This window comes from Xiphias gladius, chromosome 11 (genome assembly GCF_016859285.1).
Source record: "Xiphias gladius isolate SHS-SW01 ecotype Sanya breed wild chromosome 11, ASM1685928v1, whole genome shotgun sequence".
NCBI classification, from domain to species: Eukaryota; Metazoa; Chordata; class Actinopteri; order Istiophoriformes; family Xiphiidae; genus Xiphias; species Xiphias gladius.
The window spans coordinates 17,754,434-17,781,364 of NC_053410.1; the positions used below are offsets into that span (position 1 = coordinate 17,754,434).

A 26,931-nucleotide genomic window follows, 5' to 3' on the forward strand; every position below is an offset into this window, starting at 1 on the left:
TATGGGGCGGAGCCCGGGAACGCTCCTGCTGAGGAACTTTGACAGTGCTCTCCATCTCATCAGCATGTCTGTCCTCTGGCCCCACATGCTCTGAATACGACTTTGGACTGTAAAGGTGCACAGTCCAGAGGAGGCTAGAGCTACAACTTCCCAGAATATCAATGCTTGATCGAAGCGAGTTCAGTGTTCAGCTTTCAATCTGCAGCGCTAGTTGTCTAGCCTCTTGAGTTTGTAGTCCAAAGAGAGGACTAGAAAGTCTGGAAAACCAAATCCACAGCATTGTAACACTTTGCCCTCTTGGCTGCGTCAGCAAGTCCGTCGGAGTTTCATTGTGATACCGTCCACATGGACATATGGTATGCAGACATGCCAGAGCTAGAACTGGGCTAAGGAATGCCACTCAGACACAGACTGGACCAGACATTGCTGAAGGAGCTGAGGGGAGGTTGCAGCACGACAACTGACTCATACAGATCATGGTAACACGCAGTTCACTTTATGTGGACATTTACTGTAGCAAGAGCTTTGATTTATGGCCTCAAACTTTTCTAACTATGATGGTGATTATCTAGTTTAGATCTACAAGAAGTAGTCAACATGACAGCCAAATTTCTCAAGGTACAACTGAACCAGTTGTATTTATGTTGTATTTACCATTTTTCCCAGTTTGAAAAAGGAGTAGAAAGTGGAGGAATGTTCAACATTTAAAACAAAGAGTACAGCAGGATAGATTGTTCTTCCACAGCAACATTAAATCAATAATTAAGGATCTGCGTACAACAATACTAGTAAAAAGTATATTTGGGGAACAAAGGTAGCTCCGCTGGTTAAGTGCGTACCATTTATTAATGCTGAGTCCTTATCACAGTCAGATATGGGCCCTTTGCTGCATGTCATCCTCTCTCTATATATATCTCCCCTGCCTTTCCTGTCTCTCTTCACTGGTGCTGTAAAAAAAAAAAAAAAAAAAAAAGTATATTTATCGTACCCTGCAGTCTAGAGTAACTTGAATTAAGACCTCGGTCTAAAATACTGACTAATCTAGACAAAGCCATCTATTCATTAACTATGATGTAATTTGTAATTTTGATTGTATCCCAGATACCAATCCCAGCAAGACATGTCAATGTCAGCAATAGTTTGTACAGCTGAAAAACGTTTGCTCGTGCTACATCAAAACTAAGCACATTGTAAAGCATAATTTATCGCTTATTTTTGTATGAAATTTGCTATATAAATAACGTTTTTTATCATTATAATTACGCAAAGGTAAAAGTGGTTTATAAAACGCGCACATGTAATGAAAACAATAAATGATCTTAGGAAGTCATCTATTCTCAGATAAATTGGTGCATTAACCCAGTTATACTGACTAATGATGACAGGAAGGTTGCACTCAATGACAAGAAGTGACTTTACAGAGGACAAGAAGATAAAAAAAATATTTAAAGTTTTTAAAAATATTAAAAAAGTAATACCACAAAGGTTCTTGCGCACCATAAGGTTTTAATAATGGCTGTGAAGGATCAAAAACTCTTGGTTGAAAAGAAAACCGAAGAACCCTGCACACTCTCCATCACTTAATTAATATTTCGGGCATCAGACCTTCATCAGGCAAAAATTAGAGACAAAAAAAATGCTCTTGTGTTTATTTTGGTCTGTATAAATGAAAAAAATCGTCTTTCTTATCTTTATGAATTTTGCCTGATGAAGGTCTGAGGACCGAAAAGTCGTGTTAATAAAGTGAGTTCAAGTGATGGAGATTTTGCAGAATTTTACTGGTTTATTTTCTAGATTAAAATATTTAAATAAATAAATAAAAATAAGAAAAAAAACATGACTTAAGACTTTCTTTTCAAAAATCTCAATCAAACCAATCAAATGATTTAACACATTTCCATAAAAATCAACGTAGGTATCATATATAGTATTGTATTCATTTTAATGAATCATTGAAACCATAATGAACCCAAAAAAAGGGGTGCATGGCTAACTTAAGGCCCAGTCACACCAGCAGCACCAGATCTTTTGCAAACTTTTCTTAACAGATGTGAATTAGTGTCTTGGCTTACTAGGGAACCGTACTGCCAGAGCGGATCTTTGAGAGCTGGAGAGTCCAAAACAGAGGAAGCTGGCATGACTTATTAGCCGCCCTGACCATCCATTTTTACTTAACATACTTCTGTTAGAGTGCAAACAGCCCCCCCAAAAAGAAGCATAATTTCACACAGTTATGAGACAGTAGCCATTTTGACCGATTTATGGCAGCATGTTCCCTGCTCGGCCCGATTGTTAGGGTGTAGCTTGCCAGTTACAGTAGTTAACCAACTAGCCCTGTGAGTAGTCACTTTGTCACCTATTTTTTGAGGATGCACAAATGAACTTAAATTGTGCCACTTTCTGGTGTGACCAATGCTTAATCCTCAGTTAGACAATGTCACAACTGTCTCCACAGCCCTTATTAATATGAAATCATGTCAGTGTTAAAATTAAATGATACCGACTACCGGTGAAAGACTTTTCACATGACGATTTTTGGGGGATATCTTATGCTTTGAAAGACAGTAGGTCTAGAGATTTTTTTTTTCCTGTTGGGTCCTGTTTGTCAGATTGTTAAAACCAACAAAAGCTTCACTTCAGGCCATTCACAACAGGCATCAAAAATTCACAGGTCCTGTGCCATGGGGCTGTGTGGGGAGCGGCCTGCTCTCACACACACTTTGCAGAGAGTGGTCCAGAGTCTGTGAACTGACTATCATCCTGCCCACCTGCAGGGCCGGGGGAATGGAAGTCACAGCAGTCACATAAGCAGACAGCCCAGCTTTCAGATCTCAAAGGGTTCTGAGCGGCATCTCTTACCCTCCTGCCTGCGCGTGATTTCGCAGCCCCTGCTCCGCGAGCTCTGGGAGTCATGACAAACCACCATGCTGACTCAGAGACCACTCAAGACTGACTATACCAAACAGTTTCAAATAAAGTCAGCTGATATTACTGGTGGATCACGCTGCAAGGCTAATGATGACTTTGTTAAAGATTGTCCCCATCCTGTCATCTCGCCTCCAGCTCTTCCTCTCATCTCTGCCCTTTCATCTCCCCTAAATGACATCATGACCGAAAATCAGAGTGAGCTAGTCGGCATCCCTAACGCTCTGACAATGACATGTCTCTATATCTCCCTGTCCTTGTGCTCCCATACACAATATCTTAATCCTCATCGTCAGTATGCTTCTCATTGTGCTGCCTTTCCTGTTCGATTACATTTTGAATGCGATTTGATTCTCCATCTTTCTCAAGGGCCTCCTATTGCTCGACCCCCAGCTGTTAGTGTTCCTGCCTATTTTCCTCTCTACCTCAATGCAGGATTCAGTCTAGCTTGGATGTTGGCGACTGAGCTCAGAAAAAGGGCACCTAAGTCTCCCCATCATGTTGCCTCTCACAGTGGACTAATCACTGCAGCTCTGATTGCTTCCCATGGATGCTTCCGATATAATTCAAGGGGTTCAGCTACTTTGAAGCAAAAGCATCATCTATTTTTTGTAACAGATGATAATGATGTGTATTTTCTGTTAATCTCAAAGGACTACTATTAAAAATTGCAAATTAGAGGTTTAACAGCTTTAGTGTAAGGACTGTCTTTCTGAATGCAGTACCTTACGGCGTAAGCTGCCAGACATAACATGCACAGAAACAGCCATTTGGCCATTTTTCAAACACCTATTTACATTTTTACAGCTAATTTATTATTTGTAGTTTTTTTTTCTTATGTCTGCATATTGCTACCCCACCACAGAGGATTTTGTATGATGTCACACTTTACTTTCAGAGTAACTACAGTAACTTTAATACAGTCAATATTTTCAACTACCCAAAACATCAACTGTAAATGTCCTCTTTTCTTAGACCAATGCTTTTCTGTAGACTCACCTTCTTGCAGACATTCCACAGTGTTACATTTATACACACATATATAATCTAGTCATAATGCGATTATGGCAGAAACTCAGGTAGGGCAGAGCCCCCATCACTACCATACTCTGACTATGTGATTATGCTTATGAGATGATTTTCAGCGTATATCAAAACATACCAAAGGGAAGTTATTCATATTCAGAGTTCTGCTGAACACAGTAGCTGCTTATAACAGTGCATAATGTCTGGGTGGCACATTTACATTTCAGAAGTTACTTGTTTCCATTTCACAGTCCTGTCAGGAAATTCATGGTTTGAGGCTTGTCCTTTAACAATATAACAAGACCTTTAATCGCAGAGAATACAGGCAAAAGAGAAAGCCGATTAATAACGCGGCTGTGTGTGAAATACAAAGTAGATGGAAAAACAAGCAACAAGCTAAAGTAAAAGAAAGAGAAGGAACTAAATGATACAAGAGGTTAAGATGCAAATAAACAACTAATAGTAGAATATACTGCACTGATGCCATTGTGCTATGTGCGTATTTTAAGTAATTAGGTGCACCAGTCAGAAGTCATATTCCATATATTCTATAACCTTCTATATCATCTTTGTGCTCCAATGAATGCTATGTTGGCTAAAAAGGTGCATAACAGTTGGACAGGAAATTAACTTTAATTTAATTAATTAATTTTGTTAATAACAAGAATTAAACTTTTCTTGAGCCTTCATCACAATTTAGTGCATAAAAACTTGCATCAGACAAATAAACGTTGATTAATGCAACAGTAGTGGTACTGTTAATGTTGTATTTAATAAGATTTACATAAAACGCTTAAGGGTAGGGACAGTTTTATCTGCCAGGCTGTGAATTTCTGAATATCAGCACAAAATGTACAGGTATGTTTCCAGCATCAGTTTTAGCCTAAACATTGGGCTACATCAACTCCAAATGGTGTCGACCAAGATTCAACCACAGGCTGGTTGTATTACTGCAATATATGACTCCATTAAGACAAAATTTACAAACAGTGTTGAAATACTATATAATGTCTTGGATTCAACCTGAGAATGTGGTGCTGGAAGGTAAATCTTCTTGCTGTATCATCATCATTCCTACTTAAAATTCAAAAATGACCCATCTTAACCGAATAGATTTTTTTCCCCGTTCCTTCTGCACATCACACATTGATAATCTTGAAGGGTAAGAGGACATGGGTGGAAACTTTAAGTCAGTCCACCATGTAGCAGTTTATGATGAATTCCTGCTTGTTCTTTTAAGACTAGCATCAACTTTTACACAGAAATGATGGGTTGCTGAAGTCAGGGCAGGTTACAATCAATGAAAGTTTAAGGTGTGAACATCAATAGCTCTGTTCAAACAGGTAACTGAGGCCTTGGCAGAAAATGTCGGTTAACATCCTGAAAGAAAATCTGCTTTTTTTCATGTTGAGTGTGTGATTAATCACAGAACTTCACTGGGAACTTGTTTCATAAAGGACTGCAATTACCCACAAAACAGTTGGAGTTACACAATCCTCTTCACACCCCATTCTTCATATCCCAGCTTCACTGGTTTGTTTTCCAACATTTAGTAAAATTCAGGATACCTTCATTTAACAGAAATGAAAATCTCAATATAAACCAAGATCTCGTTTTGCTGTGATTTTATTCATGCAAAATCTCTAGAAGCACTAACATGCAGTAACACACAAACAGATCAATAACGTAATTAGACAGTGATGGTATCTTAGTCTTACAGGTAGTTTTAAGCAATACTAAGCTGACTGGTATCTGTGTGTCAGGAAGGAATAATCAATTTAATTTAAAGGCAATTTCTCAGTGTGCTTCTTTCACTCAGCATCACCTCAATGACATGGAGTGGAACTGTTTTTCTCATATCAGCTGACAAATGACACTTGAAATCTGATAAATGCTGCGATGAGTCTTCTTACTCTGAAGTAGCCCTCAAAACAAACAGTTCTGTCAGAATGGACTTGGCAACATCCTAATTAACTGCTGAGTTAATTAAACCTGAACAAGTTTGTTAGTGCTTTCCAAATGATGCATGGAACCCGGACAGCAGAAGTGTGTTTTTTCTTTATTTAATTCTCCGTGACTTTTCTCTGTCCCTGCCATGAAAGATAAAGAAAACAAAAAGGTTTGAAGCTACAGATTTGGCTCACTCTTTTCTTTGCCCTACTGGGAGAGTCAAGGCGTTCCTGAGATATCGTGTTCACGAGAATGGGACAGATGGACATCCCGGAAACATAATGCCTCCTGTCACGGCTGTCGCCGGTGTGGAGGTATAACAATCAGTCCTATCAATCTTTTGTTAGTGTATCAGCTCCTATTATTAGCCCCTGCATGAGCCTTTGATTTAAACTGCATTCGCACACAGGCTTTTTAAAACAACAGTGCCAGTGGGGAGCAAATCAAATGAGAACAAAAATTTTAGGCTGGTCTCTGATGAAAACCTTTCTGGGATTAGGAAGGGAAGCGAGGTGTTTCGCAACTCAGATGTCAGATGTGAAGGTGTGTTTGTGTGAACTAGGACAGCGTAATAATAACAGACACTTAGAGTCTCCTTCAAGAGGACAGTCAGTCTAAATGAGGTGTTTTCAAAGTCTGTCCCTGTGGGCACCACCCTCAGACAAAATCACAACACTCTGAGTCTTGGTAATGTAAAAAATATATATATCGATAGTTTAACATCTTTGTCTGACTTCTATTTGGGGAATAACCAAGCTCTAAATTTTGGAACTACGTTTTTGAAAACTGTCATCATGAAAAGTATGTCAAATTACCTATTAGCAGTTCCTCTTTGCAATTTACTAATGGATATAGAGACAACTATTACTGGATTACTTTGATACTGAAGAAAAGTGATGATTCTCAGGCGTATAAGGAGTGTATTTTTTCCTACAATTTCTAACCAGATATATAGATGTTTATTCATATTGGAAATAACGATATCCTCAAGAAGTGTAAGTCACACTGAATATAAAAATATGTGTATCATGTCCATGTGTTCAGATTGACTGAGTTATGACTCATAGAGGAAGTGTGATTTTTGACTCAAATTACAGCAATTCATCTCACGCAGTATCTTCACCTTCCCCTCCACTCTCCTGAGCATCCCTCGGGAGGCGTGCCTAACAGTTTGGAAACCTCTTTTAAACCTTCAGCCTTGAAAAAACCTGGTTTAAATGAATGAAAACTGTGAAAAAAAGCAGGGTGTTACACGGCCTTATAAAGAAGAAAAAGTGTTGATGTGTTCAGAGTGGATATATGAAACAGATAGGACATCAACACATTGAGTCAAGAGTACTGAGTAAAGACTCCATGATTTTTTTGTTTAGAGCATCTCCAAACTTCATGGCCACATTGTTCAACTAAAAATAAGTCAGGTTTGTGACAACATTCAAACAAAGTCCCTCTTTGACCCTGACTGGGTGGGTGATGAGCTACAAGATTGGACTAGCCATCCCACACAGTTTATGGTCAATCAGTGTAAATGTGCGGTATGGCACAAACTCTTGCTGACTTATTGCCATAAAAGGAGAGGAAGCGATGGAAAAGTGCACACGCACAGAAAGAGATATACACTCTAAAAACAATTAAAGGGAACTTTTGTGTCAGAACAAACCCATTTGTTTGAGGGATAAAGGATGTTTGCTACTTCTGCTTGGGCAGTTCAATGTATCGTTTAAGTAGAGCAATAAACTGTTTTCATGGCTCTATTCCTACCACACCTGCCTCCTGGAGAAAACAGCAACCACTGTTTTTCAGTAACTGGCCATTTGCCAACTCCTCGCCACACTGCGTGTACGTTGAGCTTTCTATATAAAGTGGCTGATTCTGCTCTTGAACTACACCCACCTGCCAGAGACTGGACAATGTGTGAGTGCCCAAGTGAGATTACTGACAAACTCACCCTACAGAGATGGAGGAAAGAGCAATTAACCCTTGAACTGACCAAACAATGTTTTTCTTTATAAATCTATGTCTGCTCTGCCTTCAAGAGGAACACTGCAAGACAGGGTAGATGCTTTTTCAGGAAAAGGAGAGATAAGGCTGGGTGAAAACATGAATCAGGGAACAGGTTCAAAGTGCCTTTCAAGTGCGACTTGCTCAAGAGCTCTGCAGACTGTGGTTGCCACACTGCTTCCCCTGCACTTCCCTATACTACATCTTTACCAGCTCATGAACATTGAAGACCATCTTGTTTCATCTTTCGCATCTTTAATCCATCCACCAAAGTACCTTGCAAATTATTCGTACATACTACTACAAATGGAGTAGCATGAACTGTGTGAACTGGCTAGTCTCCAATGAGGAAACAACAACTTGTTTCTTCCCCATTTAGATTTCTCTTTTATGTGCTGGTATGACATTTAACAACTTCTCCAAAATTTTCCAAATTGCCACAGCTCCCATCTGTAGGAGTTGAGTCGCAGATGGATCGAGAGGTCCATGCATGAAAAGTTCTGGCTGTGTGTATGTGTGTGTGTGTGTTTGTGTGTGTGTGTGTGTGTGTGAGACCCATCAGGCCTTGTGGGAAAGCTGCAGCTAAACTGATTGATGCCAAAGAACGACAGAGGGAGGAGGGAAGGAGTGCTGGCTTAGCCAAGTAGGAGACAAGTTGCTGTACTGCAGCAATGCAGGAGCAAGGAAGAGGGATGTCAATGAAATGAAACAAGGAAAAGCAATAAAGAAAATTAAAAAAAGCCTGATTTTCATTCTACTAAAATATTTGTTCGGTGTAACTGCTTTGCTGATGTTTCCTCTTTCCACTGCAGTTATGTCAACATCATCCTTGGCCTAACTAGCAGAGACAACAAGCCCTGGCACAGCAAACACTCCCTGCTGAGCCTCCCATGTCTCCTCCCTTCCTTGCCCTCTGAACAAACAGCTCTCCCTCTGGAGGCTACGTGGCAGGGAGAAGGACACTCGGGACTATTGACTGGCTCCCCCTCACCCCCTGGCGTGAACAAGGCCTCCCTAGGACAACCCACGGCTGATGTTTTTACTTCTGGCAGTGAAAGTAATGTATACATTTCCTCTGTTCCCAATGCCTTTCTGAGTGACCCACTGCAGTAAAAATGTACACAGAGTCCGGGGGAAGCTTCTGCTCATTTTTCACCGTACAACCACCCACACCCTGTGCAAACCTGTGCCTGGTCTTCTCTGTTTCATATCGTTCAATGACACATATATACACATGCACCATCACAAACAATGCACACTGAACATACAATTGATCCCATGCACGTAACCACAAAAACACAAACAAACACGCACGCATAGAAAGAAGAGATGAGCTAATGCACTGCTCTGCACAGCAGAAGAATTGCAAGCACTCAAGGAACAAATATCCTGTTCTCATCATAAAATTTTCATTCCATGCAAGCTTGTTGGTGGGCCGAGCACATTTCCTGGTGAAAAATATACACACTTAACCTTGAGCTGATCTTTTTAACGTAATACCTCTCCTTTATTGGGGTTTGACAAAAGCCAAGTTAGAGAGGAGATGAAGGACATCGGCAGCGCCAAGAAGTCCCTCTGCCAGATCTTGTGACTGGTTTTTTCTTGTTCTATTGGAAGGACACTGATATGACACCTTGTGGTATATTGCGACAGTCTTGCACTAGTCCTCAAGAGCTACCATGTAGGAACAGACTAAATTCACACATCATGTAAAGACGTGGACTCTGACATCCATGTGTACACATGCATACCCACTTTAATTACACTCTAAATAACTGCAACACTAGCTGACCAAACCATCTCACCTCGAGGTTCGTTTAGCTGTTCCGAGACACCTGATCATATCGTAGGATCATCTTCAGCAGATTGTAAACGGTGAAACTCAACTTTGAGCCAGCAAGTCCTCGATATGCTCGGAAAAAATTGAACAGCTACATTTCCATGACTACCATGTAAGCATCATCTAATGATGAAGATCATGTGGTTTGATCAAAGGGCCCTCAGCAGCTACTAAATGGACCATGTCAACTGTTGCTTCCAAGGCCAAAAAACAACTATCACGATCAATTCAAAATCTGAAGTTAGTTAATAAAAGTTAACATTGTTTAGGATAAGTATGTCACTTATACAAGTTTTGTAGATTTCAGGTGAGATTTATGATGACATGCATGATTTGTCAATATTACTGTGTTCTGCACCTGTTACGTACCATACAAATGCTCACACTACATTGACACTATCTTGAAAACAACAGACATGACTTTCAAGAATTTGTTGCATCCCTGTTAATGTGGATTGCTCCGCAATGTATTGACAGTCATCTACCACAAGTAGCGGGCAGTCAATCAATAATTTTCATAACTGAGGAAGAAATGAATACGGCATTGATGTCACACAACCGGCAACACACACGTGCACAATAACACAGTCATCCATTATTTTGTCACATAATAAATTTCAGTCTGAAAGCCCTTGAGTATCAGACAGTTCGGCATGTGTATCAAACATCTGTAAGTCAATTAAATATATTAATAGCTTACGTGACTCTAACTCAACTTCGCTGATGTAAACTCTTCACATGTGGCACTAAGCATTATTTGCATGCTCACATAACTGTTAAGTTTCTGTTTCACACACACAACAGTATTCTCCATTGTTGATGGCACATTGGATTTGCAAAACTTCCCTGTGGTTATAATCCAAATATATACTTAGCAAAGTTTTGATTTGCAGACTGTACTAAGGTTCAACGGGAAAGTGGCTTCATGTGGCACCGGACACTTCTTCATGTAAACAACAATGAATCAAAGCTACGACACCCTGTGGAGAGGCTGCTTTTGAACAGTGGGTTTCTTGGATACATTAAATGGCTTTTGCAAAAGGATGCTGTCTGTTGACCTCATCAACCTTCAGAGGAGTCTCTGCTAAATAGGCCTTGCATGTTAATCACTGGTGTAAATAAAAAAAATGATAGAAACAACATATTATTCCTAATCAAAACAGGGACAAGTGACGAGGGATTATTGGGATTTGGATGACAGGAATTTAGTAGATAATATCAATCCAAAAATACATCTAAACTAAGGCTGCCAACAAAAAACAGTTTGCACCAAATGTGGGGTTTAGCAATGTTTTATTCTTTTAGCATTTAAAAGATCAAAAAGGAAGAAAATAACCATTGCTACTGAAATTCTTAGGTTAGTTGGCAGCTTCTTAAGGTAGAATGACACAGGTTACACTGGCTGCCAATATTCAATTGGCTGACATCAATCTGATATCTAAAATAATCTGAAATATTGGCTTTATAATGACACAACAATTTTCTAAATGACCTTTCCAAATGACTCGAAAAACTGCATTGGGTGATGAAGAAAAGTGCTGACAGTGCCAATGCTTGCTGCTGTCAATTTATTAGGAAGCTTTGGATGAATGTGGTGTCCACACAGATTAGCTAAACAAATACACACAACTGACCCAATAAATATGGATTTTTTTTTAGAGGCCCTATGGCACAGAAATCAACAACGTAGGAATTAAGACAGACAATCTATTATTTTTAATTCCTTTCAAATACACACATACATGCACGCAGACACACTAACCTGTGGAGACAGGGCAGTGGGAGGCTGGGTGAAGAGTGTGGAGTGGGCTGCTGACCGTAGGCCATGTGCTCTCCTGACAGTCTGACGGGTGAAAGAAGCAGACAGTACATCCTGCTGAAGAAAAGACACAAGCAGACACAAAGGTCAAGTCGGGGAGCATCATCATTAGCTCAAAGCTGAAACAAAGTGTTTGGGATAATCACAGTACAAAATTGAAAGTGTCATTTTCAAAACAGTCACCACCAGGCCCTACAGTACATTACTATGAGCTAAAAAGAGGCTTAAAATAATGAGGCACGAAAGTGGTAGTTGTGTTTTATTTTCTATATCTCCAAAGGCCAGGTTCCTTTGTGCAGTAATCAAACACACCATGTGGTGGGAGCTGTGCTTGCAAGAAAGTGGAAGTATCATGTGAAACTTTGTGTGTCTGGGGAAAGTGTGTGAGGCAAGTGAGTCTGCTGCTGCGGCTGTCAATTACAGATGAAAGAGCTGACCAGCCTGCAGCCGCTCCACAACTAAACCAGGACTAGCAGTGAATTATTTTTCCACTATCTATGAATTAGCTTGCTTAAAAACTGACTGTTATGATAGCTCACGAGAAGTGAAAAAAAACAGTTGCCTAGATGTATGTGGATGTGAGCATTGTGTGCTTGTTTGGGTACAGAGAGGAAAGTCTTCAACTCTGTGTGTGTGCGGTGTGTGTGGTGTGTGTGTGTGTGTGTGTGTGTGTGTGTGTGTGTGTGTGTGTGTGTGTGTGTGTGTGTGTGTGTGTGTGTGCGTGCGTATGTATGTGTTTGCGTGCGCGCGCTTGTGTGTGTGTAGGCAGGAGTATGACACAGGGTCACGGTAGACTGTAATGACTAAAATACTTTCACCTTCAAAGTTAGTGTACACACTCCAATGTTCCCTGCCTCCCAGCACGAAAGAAAGACTAGATGGAGACAGAATGGGATACTCTTCCATTATAAACACTAAGAGCACTTTGACTGTACACACTGAACAACAACCAGTACACCCTGTTTCTGTGAACTACCCATATTAGACCCTGGTATGTGGACTTGTTTAGGATCTGGTTGGGTATGTTCACAGACACTTTAACAATGCAAGCTGCTGAGTACTTAAACACTCTACAAACCTGCTGTTGGCATTCTACGGTAAGCAATTACAACCAGAAAGGTAAGACGTGAGGATTATATTTTACAAAACCATCCACCTTCACCAGTACATTTAAGAGTCATTGCTGTGAAAAATGGAACAGTTAGGACCTGATTTACTAGGATCCCAGATAAGACATGCTTAACCCAGTTTGAAAATGTGTGAAAGACAGCAGGTGCAAACATTAAAACATGCAAATATTTAATTTTTTGCAGCTGCATTAAAACAACATTTATTCAAAAAGTGCTTTGAACCAGTTTTTATGACCACATTTGAGCTAAAATCACATTCATAATTGAAGAATTTGTTTTAATTTTTTTTTTGTGTATTTGTGATCATAGTTGAAAATGAAGATCTCTTTACACAAGTGTCAAACTCATGTTTTGAGTAACCAATGTGAAAATTTAAAGGAATAGTTCAACAGTTTGGGAAATAAATAAATAAATAAATAAATAAATAAATATATCTTACTCAGTGTTAGATGAGAAGATCGATACCATCTCATAACTGTAAGGTAAACATGAAGCAACAGCCCATTAGCTTAGCTTATCATAAAGACTTGCAGCAGTGAGAAACAAATACCTTGGCTCTGTACAAACGGGACACAATCCACCTACCAGCACCTCTAAAAGTCACTAATTAAACTTTTATATCTGGCACAGAAACCAAAGTATGAAAATGCCACATTTATGGAGGATAATGGGCCAGACTATTTCACGGCTCACTGCAGGACTTCCTTATAACCCTCAATATGAAGCTACCGCCACAAGCCCAATTCAACAAGCCTGCATGTTTTTGGATTGTGGAAGGAAACCCACACAGACATGAGGAGAATATGCAAACTCCGCACAGAGAGGCTCCATGTGACTGGTGGATTCCAGCTGTGACATGACAGAGCTAACCACTAAGCCACCACGCTGCCAGTAAATATAAGCTTTACATTCATTAATCAATAGTAATCACTGAAACAGCCTATAATAAGAAGGCTGGTGTGAAAAGTCTTGGTACAGCAGTAATTCTCTAATGACATATCTGCTGTGTCCTTTCCACTATCACAGCTTCAGTCTATGAATGGATGTCTGGATGGATGCCTAATACCTACTCCCTCTACATGTTATTACACACACAATTACCTTTCCCTAAACGACTTTCAGCCTTGGTAAATTACATTTGACAAGCAAGGATTTGGCTTGGATTATGCCCATTTGAGTTTTTGCCCGTGGTAACAGTTATAAATACTGTATCTTTACACAAAGAACACCTTGATAAATTAGATCAGTAGTTTCTCTCAGATAAATACATTCCATAGAATATATTCATGGAATCATGGGTGATTTGAATTGTCGTAAAATCTTTACTTCTCAGCATGCAGACCTGCAGAGGTACAGGACCAGTCAAGCTCAAACATTAGCTACGCTGGAGAGGTGCTGTGATAACCAGCGCCGATGACATTTTTTTCCCCTCCAGCTCTCAGTTTCTACAACTGCAAACAAACAGAAAAGGACAGTTGATGTAAACTTAAGTTGAGGACAGTTAATGAAACAGACTTTCCATGGTTCATAATTATTTTTGACACAGTCTTTTCAACACAAACTGGAGCAGACTTTTAGCCCCCCTTAGGAACCCGCTTTCAACAGCTGACCACACTCATAGTCTTGCAAAGGAATGTGCACTAAAGGTCTGGCAAAGTGTGATATCACAGTAGGACTTTGATCACAGTTTCCTCAACATTAAGATAGACAATGGACCTTGGTACTCAGATCGCATGTTGCAGCAGCCTTAGTCCTTTTTCCTTATCTATGACAAGTCCGGCCGCAACTTAAAGGAGGGTCCTGTGTTCAAGACTCCAACGACTATAAAAAGTGTCCATGAACTGCCCAGAGAATCTCCATCCTCTGGTCTGTTACTGTGGAGAAGGAACAACATTTGGGAAATTGTTGACGTTGTGATGTGGGATATTTACTGAAGCTAGGTCTCTGCCAGGCAACCAAACTGACTCATTTTCATTCTGGCAGTGACTTAAAGCTGCAGCAGTTCTTTTACAGAATAATATGCCTGTATTGGTCAATAAGCTCACATTCAAAAATAACTAGTAATTAGTAATAACTGGGAAACTACTTTTAACTTGCTGTGAAATAAATTTGAAAGATTTAATGCCAAAGCTGGAAGTTGAAAATGATGCTTTACTTGGAAATGATTAATGCCAACAGGCAGCATTTAAAACATGACTAAATGATCTTCTAAACACATATTACCATGTGCACCAGCCTATACAAGTTGTTTCTTAAAGTAATAGCTGTGACCTCTCTGCACCACCAGGCCTGCAGCCCACTGAGGGGATGCCACGTCTATTTCTGTCGATTAAATTGCCACAGAGGACAACAGCTGCTCTCTACAGATACAAACCACCATAAACCGAGCAGGATCATACAGAATGTATACACACTCAAAACACATTCTCCTGATACAAAAGCCCGAGCTGGTTAAGTCACTACTGAGATCACCTTTTCTTTTGGATAAAACACAAAAAGCAACAAGGTGAGGAGACACTTATTTTATGCTAATACATCTCAACTCAACTCAACTCAAATTCAAAAAAAAAAAAGAAAAAAAAAAGGTAAACATCCCATATGGTTACACAGCCTGCAGAAAAGTCCAATTTTCAAATATTCAGTGCTGCCTACAGTGAGTTGTATGTAGTTCTGAATAGTTTGAAGCAAAACTGGGCAATAAAGTGGTAACATTAATCAGCACTATATTTTTTTTCTGAATTCCAAAATGTAATCAGCCTGATATTTATGGCTGTATACTGCTGGCTGTAGGATGAAGGTCAATTCTGCCTGATTATCACATTGAACTGCCATTGCCAATCTTTGATTTTATTGTATGTGAATCAATGAAAAAAATCGAATATGAGGGCAAAGATTCAGAGACCTGGAACCACAATAGCATGTCAACAGAGCTCTTCCCTTAAAAGATGCAAAACAGAAAATAACTTAACACTCTGCTCTTATTTGATATGAAAAACTGTTGTAATTCTCAGGATGGCTTTCTAGCCCGGCACTAGCTCGGAAGTAGAGCATGCTGAAGACACTGCTATGACTTTGGGTATTGTTAAGTCACCACTGGGGCCAGTTGTACAAAAAAGACACATGTATTCAGAAAAAAGTAGCACATTTCAAAACACAGACTCAGTGGCATATTTTTCATTTTAGATGAAATGGCATCAAAAGTTCAGCCACATCATGTGTGACACATTCAGGACTAAGACAGGAAAGTGCTTCATACTACTTGTCACAGTGAGAAAATAAGCCACCACTGGCTGTCATTTCTTGATTTCCTGATTGACTTATGGCATGGTATATTATGAGCTTGGCACCAATCTCCACCGATCACAGGCACATCAAACCCGGACTGCGCGTGGTACGTGGTTCACGGAGTTCTCAGGTAACTCCAATCACACCAACCTATTATCCCTCTTGCTTCAAATATTGTCAGTCTGCTGCGTTTGACACCTTGGCGCTGCCTTATACGCAGCAACACATACTGGAGTGTTTACATGAGTTACGACCCAGGTCAAGACCCCAGAATTTTGTCACCTCAGCCTCATTCCCGTCCCTGATCTGACGTGATCCTCAGCAGCTTTAATTACTGGAAACCACTCATCAGCAAGCAGTCAGAGGACTCAGATGTGTTCTTATACAAGATATCTCACAGCTCAAATTGGCTTATGGTTGATCTTAGATGTCACAGATGCTAGGTTAAGTGGCCCAATGTGTAAGACTGTTCAGTCCAATAGGCTGGTGGATGTGCTTTGTAAAGGCGGCATTGGCAATACACACACACACACACACAGACAGAGTTGTTAAGGGTAAATGACAAACACTGGCTCCTCAGCATGGCCTTAACAAGCTGCTCAGTAAGAGAGATGGCATGACAGAGGGGTTAGGCATGTGTAAGAACATGGCATGTGTGTGTTTTAGTGTGTGTCTGTGTTTTTTTTTTTTTTTTACAGCAGATCATATCAGCCAAGTGGATGAGGAAGCTGCTTGCGGACAAATTAATGAGAAAGCTTTCTGTTCCCAGTGAAGTGAATTAACCACTACAGCACATGGTAAATGGAAGGCATCCTATAGAGAGAGAAGCCAGATATTTTTACCTGCACCACATCCTGTTTTCCTCATGCATGTTCAAATGTACACAGCTACTTAATATTGCATGTTGACTACATAAAGAGAATGACATGTAGAGTCTTTTGTCTATATGTTTAATCTTTGCACTGTATGTGAGGTCCTATTGTCAGCGGGGACTGCAAAACTGCAACTTTTTAATGGCTCTGCACCAAAGTGACAAACATTTATTGCACCAATTTAAGCGATTCAAATTCTGATCTGGCCATTTCTCCCCATCCCCTTGTCTTCCTCTCTCAGTTCTTCTTCCTGCCTTGCTCATTCACCCTCTCTGCATCTCCCTTGTACCAGAAAGGCATTCAGCCTCAGGGGAGATGGGGGGAGGTGAGAAGGAGGGGTAAGAGGAGGACAAAGTGGGGAGGCTGCAGGCAATCACTGGCCACCGAGAGGAGGGATGAGGAGAGTGAGATAGGAAAGGGGAAGAGGAGAGTTAAATGAAATTTACAACACATTAAGCACACCCCGGTACCCAGTGCCTGCACATGCAGGGTATAGATGGGTGGGGGGCTGTTGAGTGCCGATGGCCAATGAAAGTCTTTTATAGCTAAGGAGAATTGATCCAGTTGCAGGGGTTCCACTGATGTTCCCAGATGATAGGCAGACATATAAAGACAGGAGCTCAAGGATAGATAGAAAATAACCTGTGCAGGTAAGCTGACAGGATGAATGACTGCATCATAGACACAGGCACTTTTCCAGTGAACCCAACCATCAGCCTCTTCTCTTAAGGACATGTAAACATTCTGTGTGTGTGTGTGTGTGTCTGTGTGTGTGTGTGTGTGTGTGTGTGTGTGTGTGTGTGTGTGGATGTGGGAGTGTTGCTGCAGTGTTGGACATAGAAATTACTGGAGCCATGCTGCCAGGTTCCTACAAACCAATATAAACCTGACAGAAGGATGGGGGGCCGCACGGCCAGTAACTGCCTTCACCATTTATTACCAGAGAAATGTGCACACACACCCACACATGTACGTAATGCAAACACTTACCGCCCTTCTGCCATTTATTAACCACAAACAGGGTCATGAAGGCGGGGTGTGCAGAATCAGCTAGGCTGATACATCCTAGCAAAAAGCCCTACAACTACCATAAAAATATTTTTCTGATTTCTTGCCCCAGGTGTTACTCAAATACAGCTAAAAGGGCAGAGAAGCAACACCATAGCATTGCTGGTATTTGAATGGCCTGGAAATGTCAGAACAAACACTGCTGAGATTATCGCACTTTGAAAGCCCTTGCTGTCCTGTCTGGCTTTTAAAGGGAAGACTTAATGTCCTTTAAACAAGGATGAACTGAATATGAAAAAGTAAGGAAGGATAAAAAGGATTTTTAAACAGACTGCAGTGACAAGGTAAAAGCGATTACAAGAGTAATGGATAGAGGGGAAATCAGAAATGTTGTATGGAATGTGCCGTTTGCTTTATGTCATACAAAAGACACAGACGTCCTCCAGGCCATGGAGATAAAGCTGATGATCAGCAGTATAGAGAGTAGAAGCGTGGGCATGAGGGGGAGGAAACACGGTCACACGAGAGAGAGAGAGACACGGCGTGAACGAGCATCAGAAAGGAGAGGAAGGACGGTGCTGGAGAAAATTCTGTCTGTGTGTGTCTCTGCATGTCTGTTGGCCTATGTGTGTGTGTGTGTAATAATTACAACGCACTCATTCTTCGCATTTGTGAAATCCACAAATAGCAAGTACCACCTACTGGCACAAAGCTATATGAACAGCTTTGTCAAGTTACAATAATGGAACCGAAAAGGGCACATTTTCAATCTTTAAAATGTAGCCTTTGATACAACACTCACTGTTTATACAATTAAGTATAATTCAAGTAACACAGCCAATGTTGTATATACCGAGTAAAATATGGCCTACCCACCATACTGGCGGGTTCCCAAACTAAGTGGACGTAATTGTACATAGCCAGAAGAAAAAGCTGTGAGGGTTGTTGTATTTGTGCTTCACAGAAGAGGAAGTGGTTGCTTACAACAGCCTGCTTCTGCATTAGGATGTAAGACCATGGGTGTCTGCACACTGTGTCTCTGCAGTTTGGCTCTCACTCAGGCAAAACAATTATTAATCCAGATTACTTTTCGAGTAACCATACAAGTCTGGAGACTGGCATCACAACACTGCAGCTCAGATCTGACAACAAGATGAGCCTGCACTGTAACTCTAGCCATTTAGCCATCCAGTCATTTGTCTCTGCTGAAACTGAAGCTTAAGTAGAATAGGGTTAGCTGGTCCAAGATATGAAATATTACAGACACTTGGGATGGTCAGTAGTATGAAGGGAGGCAGGGGCTTTTCCCCATTTTTTTCCAATCTACGTTAACCTTTTTACTAACAGCAACACATCATGCAAACACACAGAAAGGTAACCAGTCAAATTCAAATACAACTGTGTTTAAAAGATTGTTTTGTCTGTATTATATACATGAACTACTCATATTTAACTACAACAAATGCAAGGAATGATTTTCATTTTGGCAGCACTGACTACTCTTTGTGAAATACATTAAACTGGACTTAGTCTATGCTTATAGGCTGTGAAATTTAAAACTGAGTATCAGAAATATAGTGTCAAGGCCACATGAGTGACATTCCTTCTAACACCATGTTAGTCTCCTTTCCCAACTCTGCTACCTTTTTAATTATTAGAATATTTATAGGCTGACCGAGCACATCATTTACATTTTAAAGATTCAAGTTGACTGATTTTATGGGTCAAAAGGCAACAAGATTACCCACCACTTCCAGCCATACCACTTGAATGAAGGGCTTGTCCTCTCACTTACAGTGTGTCCTACTTAACCAGATCATTATAGCACACTTTAGGTATTGTGAGGTGAGCACCCTTACATCAGGAAGTAACTTCACTGACCCTCAACATTACGGCCCTGCGTAAGCCTTACTGTATCTTAGATATTATTAATGCAAACTTAACACTTTGTGCTGCTCCTTCACATCATGAGTTTTCATAAGCAAAGCACTGCAAAGCAGCTGCGGAAGTGATGTCCTAGTCACCAAGGGAGTTAAAATGATCACCTCTGCTGATATTTAATGAAGCTGGTGTACGTTTCGATTCAGTTTTAAATGTTGCAAGGGAAAAATGCTAAAAGAAGATGCAGCCAAAGACAGATAACTGTGACAGAGGTAAAGATATTAAGAGATGTGGGCAGCAGGTGCTAATTTGGCTGATCCTCAAACCACAGTGATAATGGGCTAAACAAAAGCTGTTTTTGCGTCCTTCTGTCATTTGCCTAACCCCATCTGCCATGCTCACATCCTGGTCACAGGTGCCAGTATAGGTATTGCAGTCATTTCAAAATTTAGACACACTGTCTTCCCCTTTTCTCATTATACCGGTAGCCTTGTGGGTTTTGCTACACCAAAATTGTCAATATACAAAAGTTTGTTTCTATATCTGAGGGAACAGACTGCTGAACATGACCTACTCCCACTGCCCTAGACATACGAGATGTATTTTGGTGTGTAGGAAGGTGTCAGGTGATCACAGGATTAGGACAAACACATAAACCAAAATGTCAATAAAGACTGCAGAAATGAGACTTTATTCATTTTTCCCTGTGGGTTTTTAGACAAAAGATAAAACTTGAGCAGCAGCAACTCTCTTCAAATTATATTTGACAAAATAATAATTTATATTCAATTTTGCATCAAAGGAGGCATAAATTTGAAGGAAAGCCTCATAGGCATATCAATAATTCAAGACTGGAATGAAAACTGCCACCACTTGTGCACCGTAGCATTACATTTATTCTGAAGAGCTGGCTGAATGGAAGGAAGTGAAGAGTTCAGGGCAGTGCAGTAGCATGGTAGTCGAGGTGTGAAGAAGGCTTTCTACAAAGTACACGTCTGCACAGAAAAATGTCATGCTGTATCCTGCTGGATGGAGGCTGCATTAATACCGTAAAAAATGAGCCCAAAGGTAGTCTGAGCAAGCAGCTTATTACGACTCATAGTTACATTTTATTGTCAGGTTATTGTCAGATTTTCCTAAACCAAACCAAGTAGTTTTTGTGCCTGCTGCAGAAGGTGCACTGTTTCAGGAGACGCTCCTATGAGTTGTGTCAGAGGGTAGGGACAAACAACCTATAGTTGTAACCTATAGTCACATGTTCAAGATGGAGGATTTGTTGGCTAGATGAGATGATAGCAAGAATGGAGAAGCCATTTTCACATAAAAAGCAGAGTACAGGAGACAATGTAATGGATAACCTACAATTCTCTGTTGGAAAAAGGACATTTTCAGTTTGCGGAGTGTTACCCAGGCAACAGCAGCACCAGGACTTTTGAAGCTTGAGGAACCTGTATATTTACTTCTCTTCTTGCCTAAAATCAGCCTCTGTTAGTTACATTCACATGCACTTTGTGGCCTTGGTTTTTGGCAAGTAGAATTTCTCCCATCTTACCTGGATTTACAAGACAAAGAAGCACATTGTTTCTTTAGAAACGCTGTCTACGGCTGGTGACAAAAAAGCACTGCAGTGGTGTTGCTATTACATATTGAAAAAGGAAATACTCCTAACCTCCCTTTCTACTCCCACAGTCTCCCTCACAGTTCTCCATCTCCCGCCCTCCCCTCCCCCCCTGCATCCCTTTGCCTTCCCATCCATTTGGGATTTCCCCTGGATCCCCCAGGACCCAGGTTGGTAAAGGCTCTGGCAGTGTGAGTTGAAAGCTCAGCTGGAGGTACATCACTGATCTGCTCTGATGCTAAGCTCAGCTCTTCTGCATCCTCAATGCTTAACTTTCTTCTTTGGGAAAACAACAGCCAGGCTGAATACCTGATACCTGTTTCGCTGAATGACAGGCATTTGATCTCAATGCTGCAGCTGTATGGAGCAATAACTCAATAAGCTTTCTCTGATAAACAGATAATATTTTTTCTCCCTGCATATAATGTATAAGATGGAAGTTATGGGGTTCAGTTGCAAACAGCCAACACAGCAGGCAAAATATCACAGAATATACACAAATAACAGGGTCAGAGAGATGAATATCAGATGAGTTTTTTCATTTGCACGGGGGAAACACCGCACTTTTTTTACTCCCATTCCACAGGAACAGCGAACAGCCGCGCCCATTCTTAGATCAATACCCTGGAGACCATAGTTACACTCACTGTTACCCACATTAGCAGAAACAGCTGAAACAGCTGGAAACAGCTGAAGCAAAAACATTCAAAAAATGTAATATAGCTGCCACAAGCCTGACATGTGGCCATTTTTAAATACCTTAAGAGCAACATAATGGTGCCCCATTATTATCCAATTATACTAAGGCAGACGCATTCAAATGCATCAGACAGGCTGCCAGAAGGTCATGAGAATCCAGTGCAATACAAAAACCTGAGACTGGCCTATGAAAATAAGATTTTAATATGTGTTTGTGTGTCTGTCCACACAAGATATTTTGCATGCATGAGGGGAAGAGCAGTGCTGTATTTGCTTTGCATACTGTTTGTATGTGTGTGTGTGTGTGGCATTAAGCAAGTCTGAGCAATGTAAACCTTACGAACACAGTGATTTGCAGGAGCCTGATGTATGTTATTTCCCGAGCAAAATGCAGATGCTGCTGTATTTGGAGTCAACTCAGATATCTGAAATGCGCAGAGAGGAACAAGCTTGTTTTAATTTGGTTTTACCAGACTGCTATGGACACACTCTCCTGAGAGCTAGATATGGAATGTAAATACATACTTTTAGATCAACCCTGCCCACAATCCTGTCCTGCACAATGGCTCTGTGCTCACAAAGCCAAAGCCCAACGAAGACTGTCTCCATGGAAATGCATTTGCATTCTCCAACAAAGTCTCTCCACCATCTACTCCATCCTATTTATAGAATGGTGGAGCGCTAGCTAGCTGGCAAGGGATGAGTAACAGTATAGTGAGAATGGAAATGTCTAGTATCTCTCTATGCTGTCTCTCTTTTGCTCAGAACTTTGTTTCAAATCTAAGGCTTTGAACAAACTTTCACACAAACAGCTGACTAACAATCCCCAGTCTCACCAGAGAAAGCAGTGTGAAGTTTGTGTGTGTTTCAAGCTGATCTCAGGGCGGCAAGGTATGCACATACACACATACACACATGCCAGACTTCGGTGTGAAGACAACGGACAGCTATCCTTCTCTGGCTTGAAGGTCATGGGACTCTGCGGTCCATTGCTTTTTGACCTCCATGTGTAGCATGAGGATGAGAAAACCACAGGCATTTCTGAGGTCAAAAACTTCTTCCTCAATGTCCATCAAGGATAAAATGAATAAAACGATAGCTATTTCTCATCAGCTATCCCTCACAGGTCTGTCAAACAACAAAGAGCTGGACTAGCATAGTTATAGCACACCTGCAGCAAAGCGTCAGCCTATTAAATGAGCGACAAAAAGACCTCCACCTCAGATCCTTTAAAGTAACAATTACAGGCTGAATACACTGTCAGAAGTCAAGCGAAAAGTACTCCCCAATTATACTGGTTCTGCTAATTAGCATTAGCATACAAGAATGCCATGCTTATTAATACCATGATGCAGTTGCACCATAAAGATGAGCCCCGACAAACAGCCTGGCATTAACTCAATGACCAAGAACAACAATTATGGCTGTCAGTTTTTATTAGCAAACACACTCTCTCAACAACCACTAATGAGACCACGAGTTGCCATCATTTCATTCAAACACTACCAACACTGTTGGTGCTGCTGTTGTTGTTACTGAATATCCCTCCTTAAATTGCTGACCTGATGCTGCTGTGAGTCAAGTGCTTTTTTTTTTTAATCAAAAGAACAGAAGAATTTTAAAATCTTTTGCGTCACACTGCCACACCCGAGACCTCATCAACAATGGATTGTAGCAGCAGAGCTATTTACATAAGCAATTTACTTACTGCCCTACTTACCGGAGGTGCCTTTGAGCAGAGATGAGATTGTATCTCTGACACATCGTCCCTTCTAAGTCCTTACCGACTTTTTCATAAGTGAAGACAGAACACGATTTATTTAGTCTATGTCTATGTATATATATATATATATATATATATATATATATATATATATATATATATATATATATATATATATATATATATATATATATATATATATATATATATATATATATATATATATATATATATAAAAAATCTCTTTCTGTCTCCCGTGTGTGTGACTATATTTGTGAGACAACATCACCTGGTTCTTTAATTCAGTATCTCTGATTGTATCAGGTCATTGTGGTCAATGATTAAAATGGGCAGGACCGCTTTATGCAAATAGTAGATTTACAAGCTTTTTTGCTGCAGTGAAAAGTACCTTGATTTCTCAAGTAGGTTTTTCGATTGGCTTTACAGAAAATTTAGACAAAATTTACATCATATCACAATATACAGTATATGCATCTCAAATGACCCATACCATTATAGGAAATTTTTTCCAGATCACCCAGTGCCAGTCCTATTGTAGATTTTAAGACATTTTGCTATTCAGCAAAGTCATTCATCATTTTTATGTTAGCGACAGCAGACAGTTTAATTTGAATTTGCAGTGAGTACACCCATTAGATTCACTAAAATTTAAAGTCAAATCATAGCAATTATAGTAGATGTGGAAAAGGGATGACACTACAGATCATTTTGATCTGATGATGTATACCTGTTTTGTGACAAAAAAGGGATCTAAGATTAAGTCACACAATGCATGTGAATGGAAGAGCTAAATGAGATATACTGTAGTACAGTCAGTCAACAGTAATACTACAGCTCCCTACATAGTCATAACTGTGATATGATAATTTGGCAATATTTCGCAGGCCGAGCAACATTTGCACAGTACCCCTCTAATAGGATTATCTGGTCAAAACCTCCAGTCCACACAGAAATACAGATTACCATTAAAGTGACTGGTCAGTTTGAATGAGCCTCCAAAGTGCTGAGGCAGCAAAAGAAAAGTCTTAACCACCACCACTGCCATGCTACATATTTGACCCCTCCCCACCTTTTTCTCATGCCCATAAAACCTCACCTCAGCTCTCTGAAATAGGCATGCTTATTCCACGTGTCTCCAGCCTTTGATCCACTTGTGCTGATACAGGACTTAATTAAAAGAAACAAGACTCAAAGCTCAGACCCCTGATTCATTTAAAACTAGCAGTTCAGTAGTCAGAGGAGACAGGCTTCCTATCAAACAGGGAAACTATCAGTATCAGACCTTGACAAGCGCCAAAAAACTATAAACACAAACTAAAAAAAACAAACAAAAAAAAACAAAAAACAAAAACACACTAAAAACATGAGCTTGGGTTACGATTGAGTTTATTGTGAACTGTTTGAGACATATTTTGCTTGTCTCTCTGGTCCAGCTGCTAATCATTACAAATAAAACAATGGAACTTGATGGCTTGGAGTCCATTGCTGGACAGAGGTGTGCATCTTTGTGTTCTCACCATGGTGAATCCCCTGAGTGTGCTTGTGTCTGTCTACCATGACACTGCTACAATCTGGGTAATTACAGTGCAAACAAACTGGGCATCAGGCCGCACAGAGTCTTGCTTTCTGGGACTCATTGACTCCCTGGATGGGCTCAGAGTCCGATCAATCTCAGTTAAGGCTCAGTTCTTGACTTCTGTTTGTGTAATGAGGCTGCCACAAGGATCATTCAGAAAATACTGACAGCTCATTTCAAGCAGAGACCAAGTTGGTATTGGAAAAGCTAAGCGGAACAAAACAGAAATAGTGAAGTTTTGTGAGTCCGCACAAATGGGTACAACTTTAATGTACAGTGTTGTTTGTGGGTGGCAGACATCGTTCTCTCTGTCATACCCTTCAGACAACATGTTGTCTAGGGTTTCTGTGTACCTTCTGAGATACGTAGTAATGTTTTATGGACCCCTACACCTTAAACCTTGACAGCTTTGTGCCATAGTCGGACTGGCCATCGGGCATAGCGGGACAAATCCCGGTGGGCCGCTGCGCCAGTGGGCCAGTGGACTGTCAAAAAAAGTTTTTACCTGCCTTCTCTGTGTACCTGTCATTCGGGGGGCACATTATAGCGTGCTGTATCCCTGTTCTGGGACTGGGCTCAATGAACACTCACAACCAAGTATCAACCCTCACCCTCACGTTGAGTTAATATTAGCTTGAATAAATCTAACCTCAGCATAGGGCACTTGTTGACATGTTGCAAAACCTGCATGGATTCAGAAATAATGTTTTCCACACAGGTTTACCTTGCAATCTGATTTTGTACCTGGTAGTTTGTTTGCTTCGGTTATTGTTAGACTGATGATGACGATTTCACACCCAGTCTGCGCAGTCAGAGAGACCGGGAAGATGTAGTGGTGGCAGGAGTAGAGATGAGCCACGAGAGGTCGAGGAACGCGACGGAGAAGGAAAGCAGCTAGAGCAGCAGCATCAATAGTTGAGCTCGAGGAAAGAGTGGAGAGAGCATGCAGCAACACAGGTTTATAGCCTAATCGAAGTTACTACTTATTCATCCTCTCAAGTCGGACTGAGGGCAGACTGGACGCTCAGTGACTCAATATTGCTTTTTTTAGGTTCAAAGTAGTATTACAAGACAAGACAGGTCAGGGCTAGCTGGTTAGCATACTAACTTCAGTAGATACTGTATCTCTGCAACACAATACATCAACGTATTTGACATAACTTCAAAATTGTTATTTTTTAACATTCTGTTGATAATTATAGTTCATTTTTTAATGTTTGAAACCAAAATACTTACATCTTGTCCCTTTAAAGAAAGGCATGTCAAATCTACACACTTCTTTGATTTGCTCTTGGCACAAACCGTGGAGTAGTAATATATGTATACAAAGTTAAACAAGCTCTATTGTAATGGCTGTAAGTAATGCATGTCAACCACTGAGGGTAAAAGGAGTAATGTGAGCTGATGCTAAAAAGAAAACAACAAACAGCGGCCTGCTTGGCACCACGCCTCCCTAAGCCACCATGGAGAGATAATTTTTCTCAAGTCAACACACACTCCCACTAGCCACAATGACCTCAACACTAGGATGATGTCACAGCTCTCCATACATCCTGTTTA

The 26,931-nt window shown here is 40.5% G+C and overlaps 1 protein-coding gene across 2 annotated transcripts in view; it reads right to left on the bottom strand.

The window, feature by feature from the left end:
* Window positions 1–26,931, bottom strand: part of mcu (mitochondrial calcium uniporter) — a 50,840-nt gene that overhangs the window by 14,882 nt on the left and 9,027 nt on the right. Inside the window, exon 2 of one of the 2 annotated variants that reach the window (XM_040138614.1) lies at window positions 11,502–11,612. In XM_040138614.1, coding sequence (XP_039994548.1) covers window positions 11,502–11,612 — 111 coding nt within the window. Of the gene's footprint in view, window positions 1–11,501; window positions 11,616–26,931 lie in introns of both variants that reach the window. The other variant, XM_040138613.1, reaches the window with a different exon arrangement.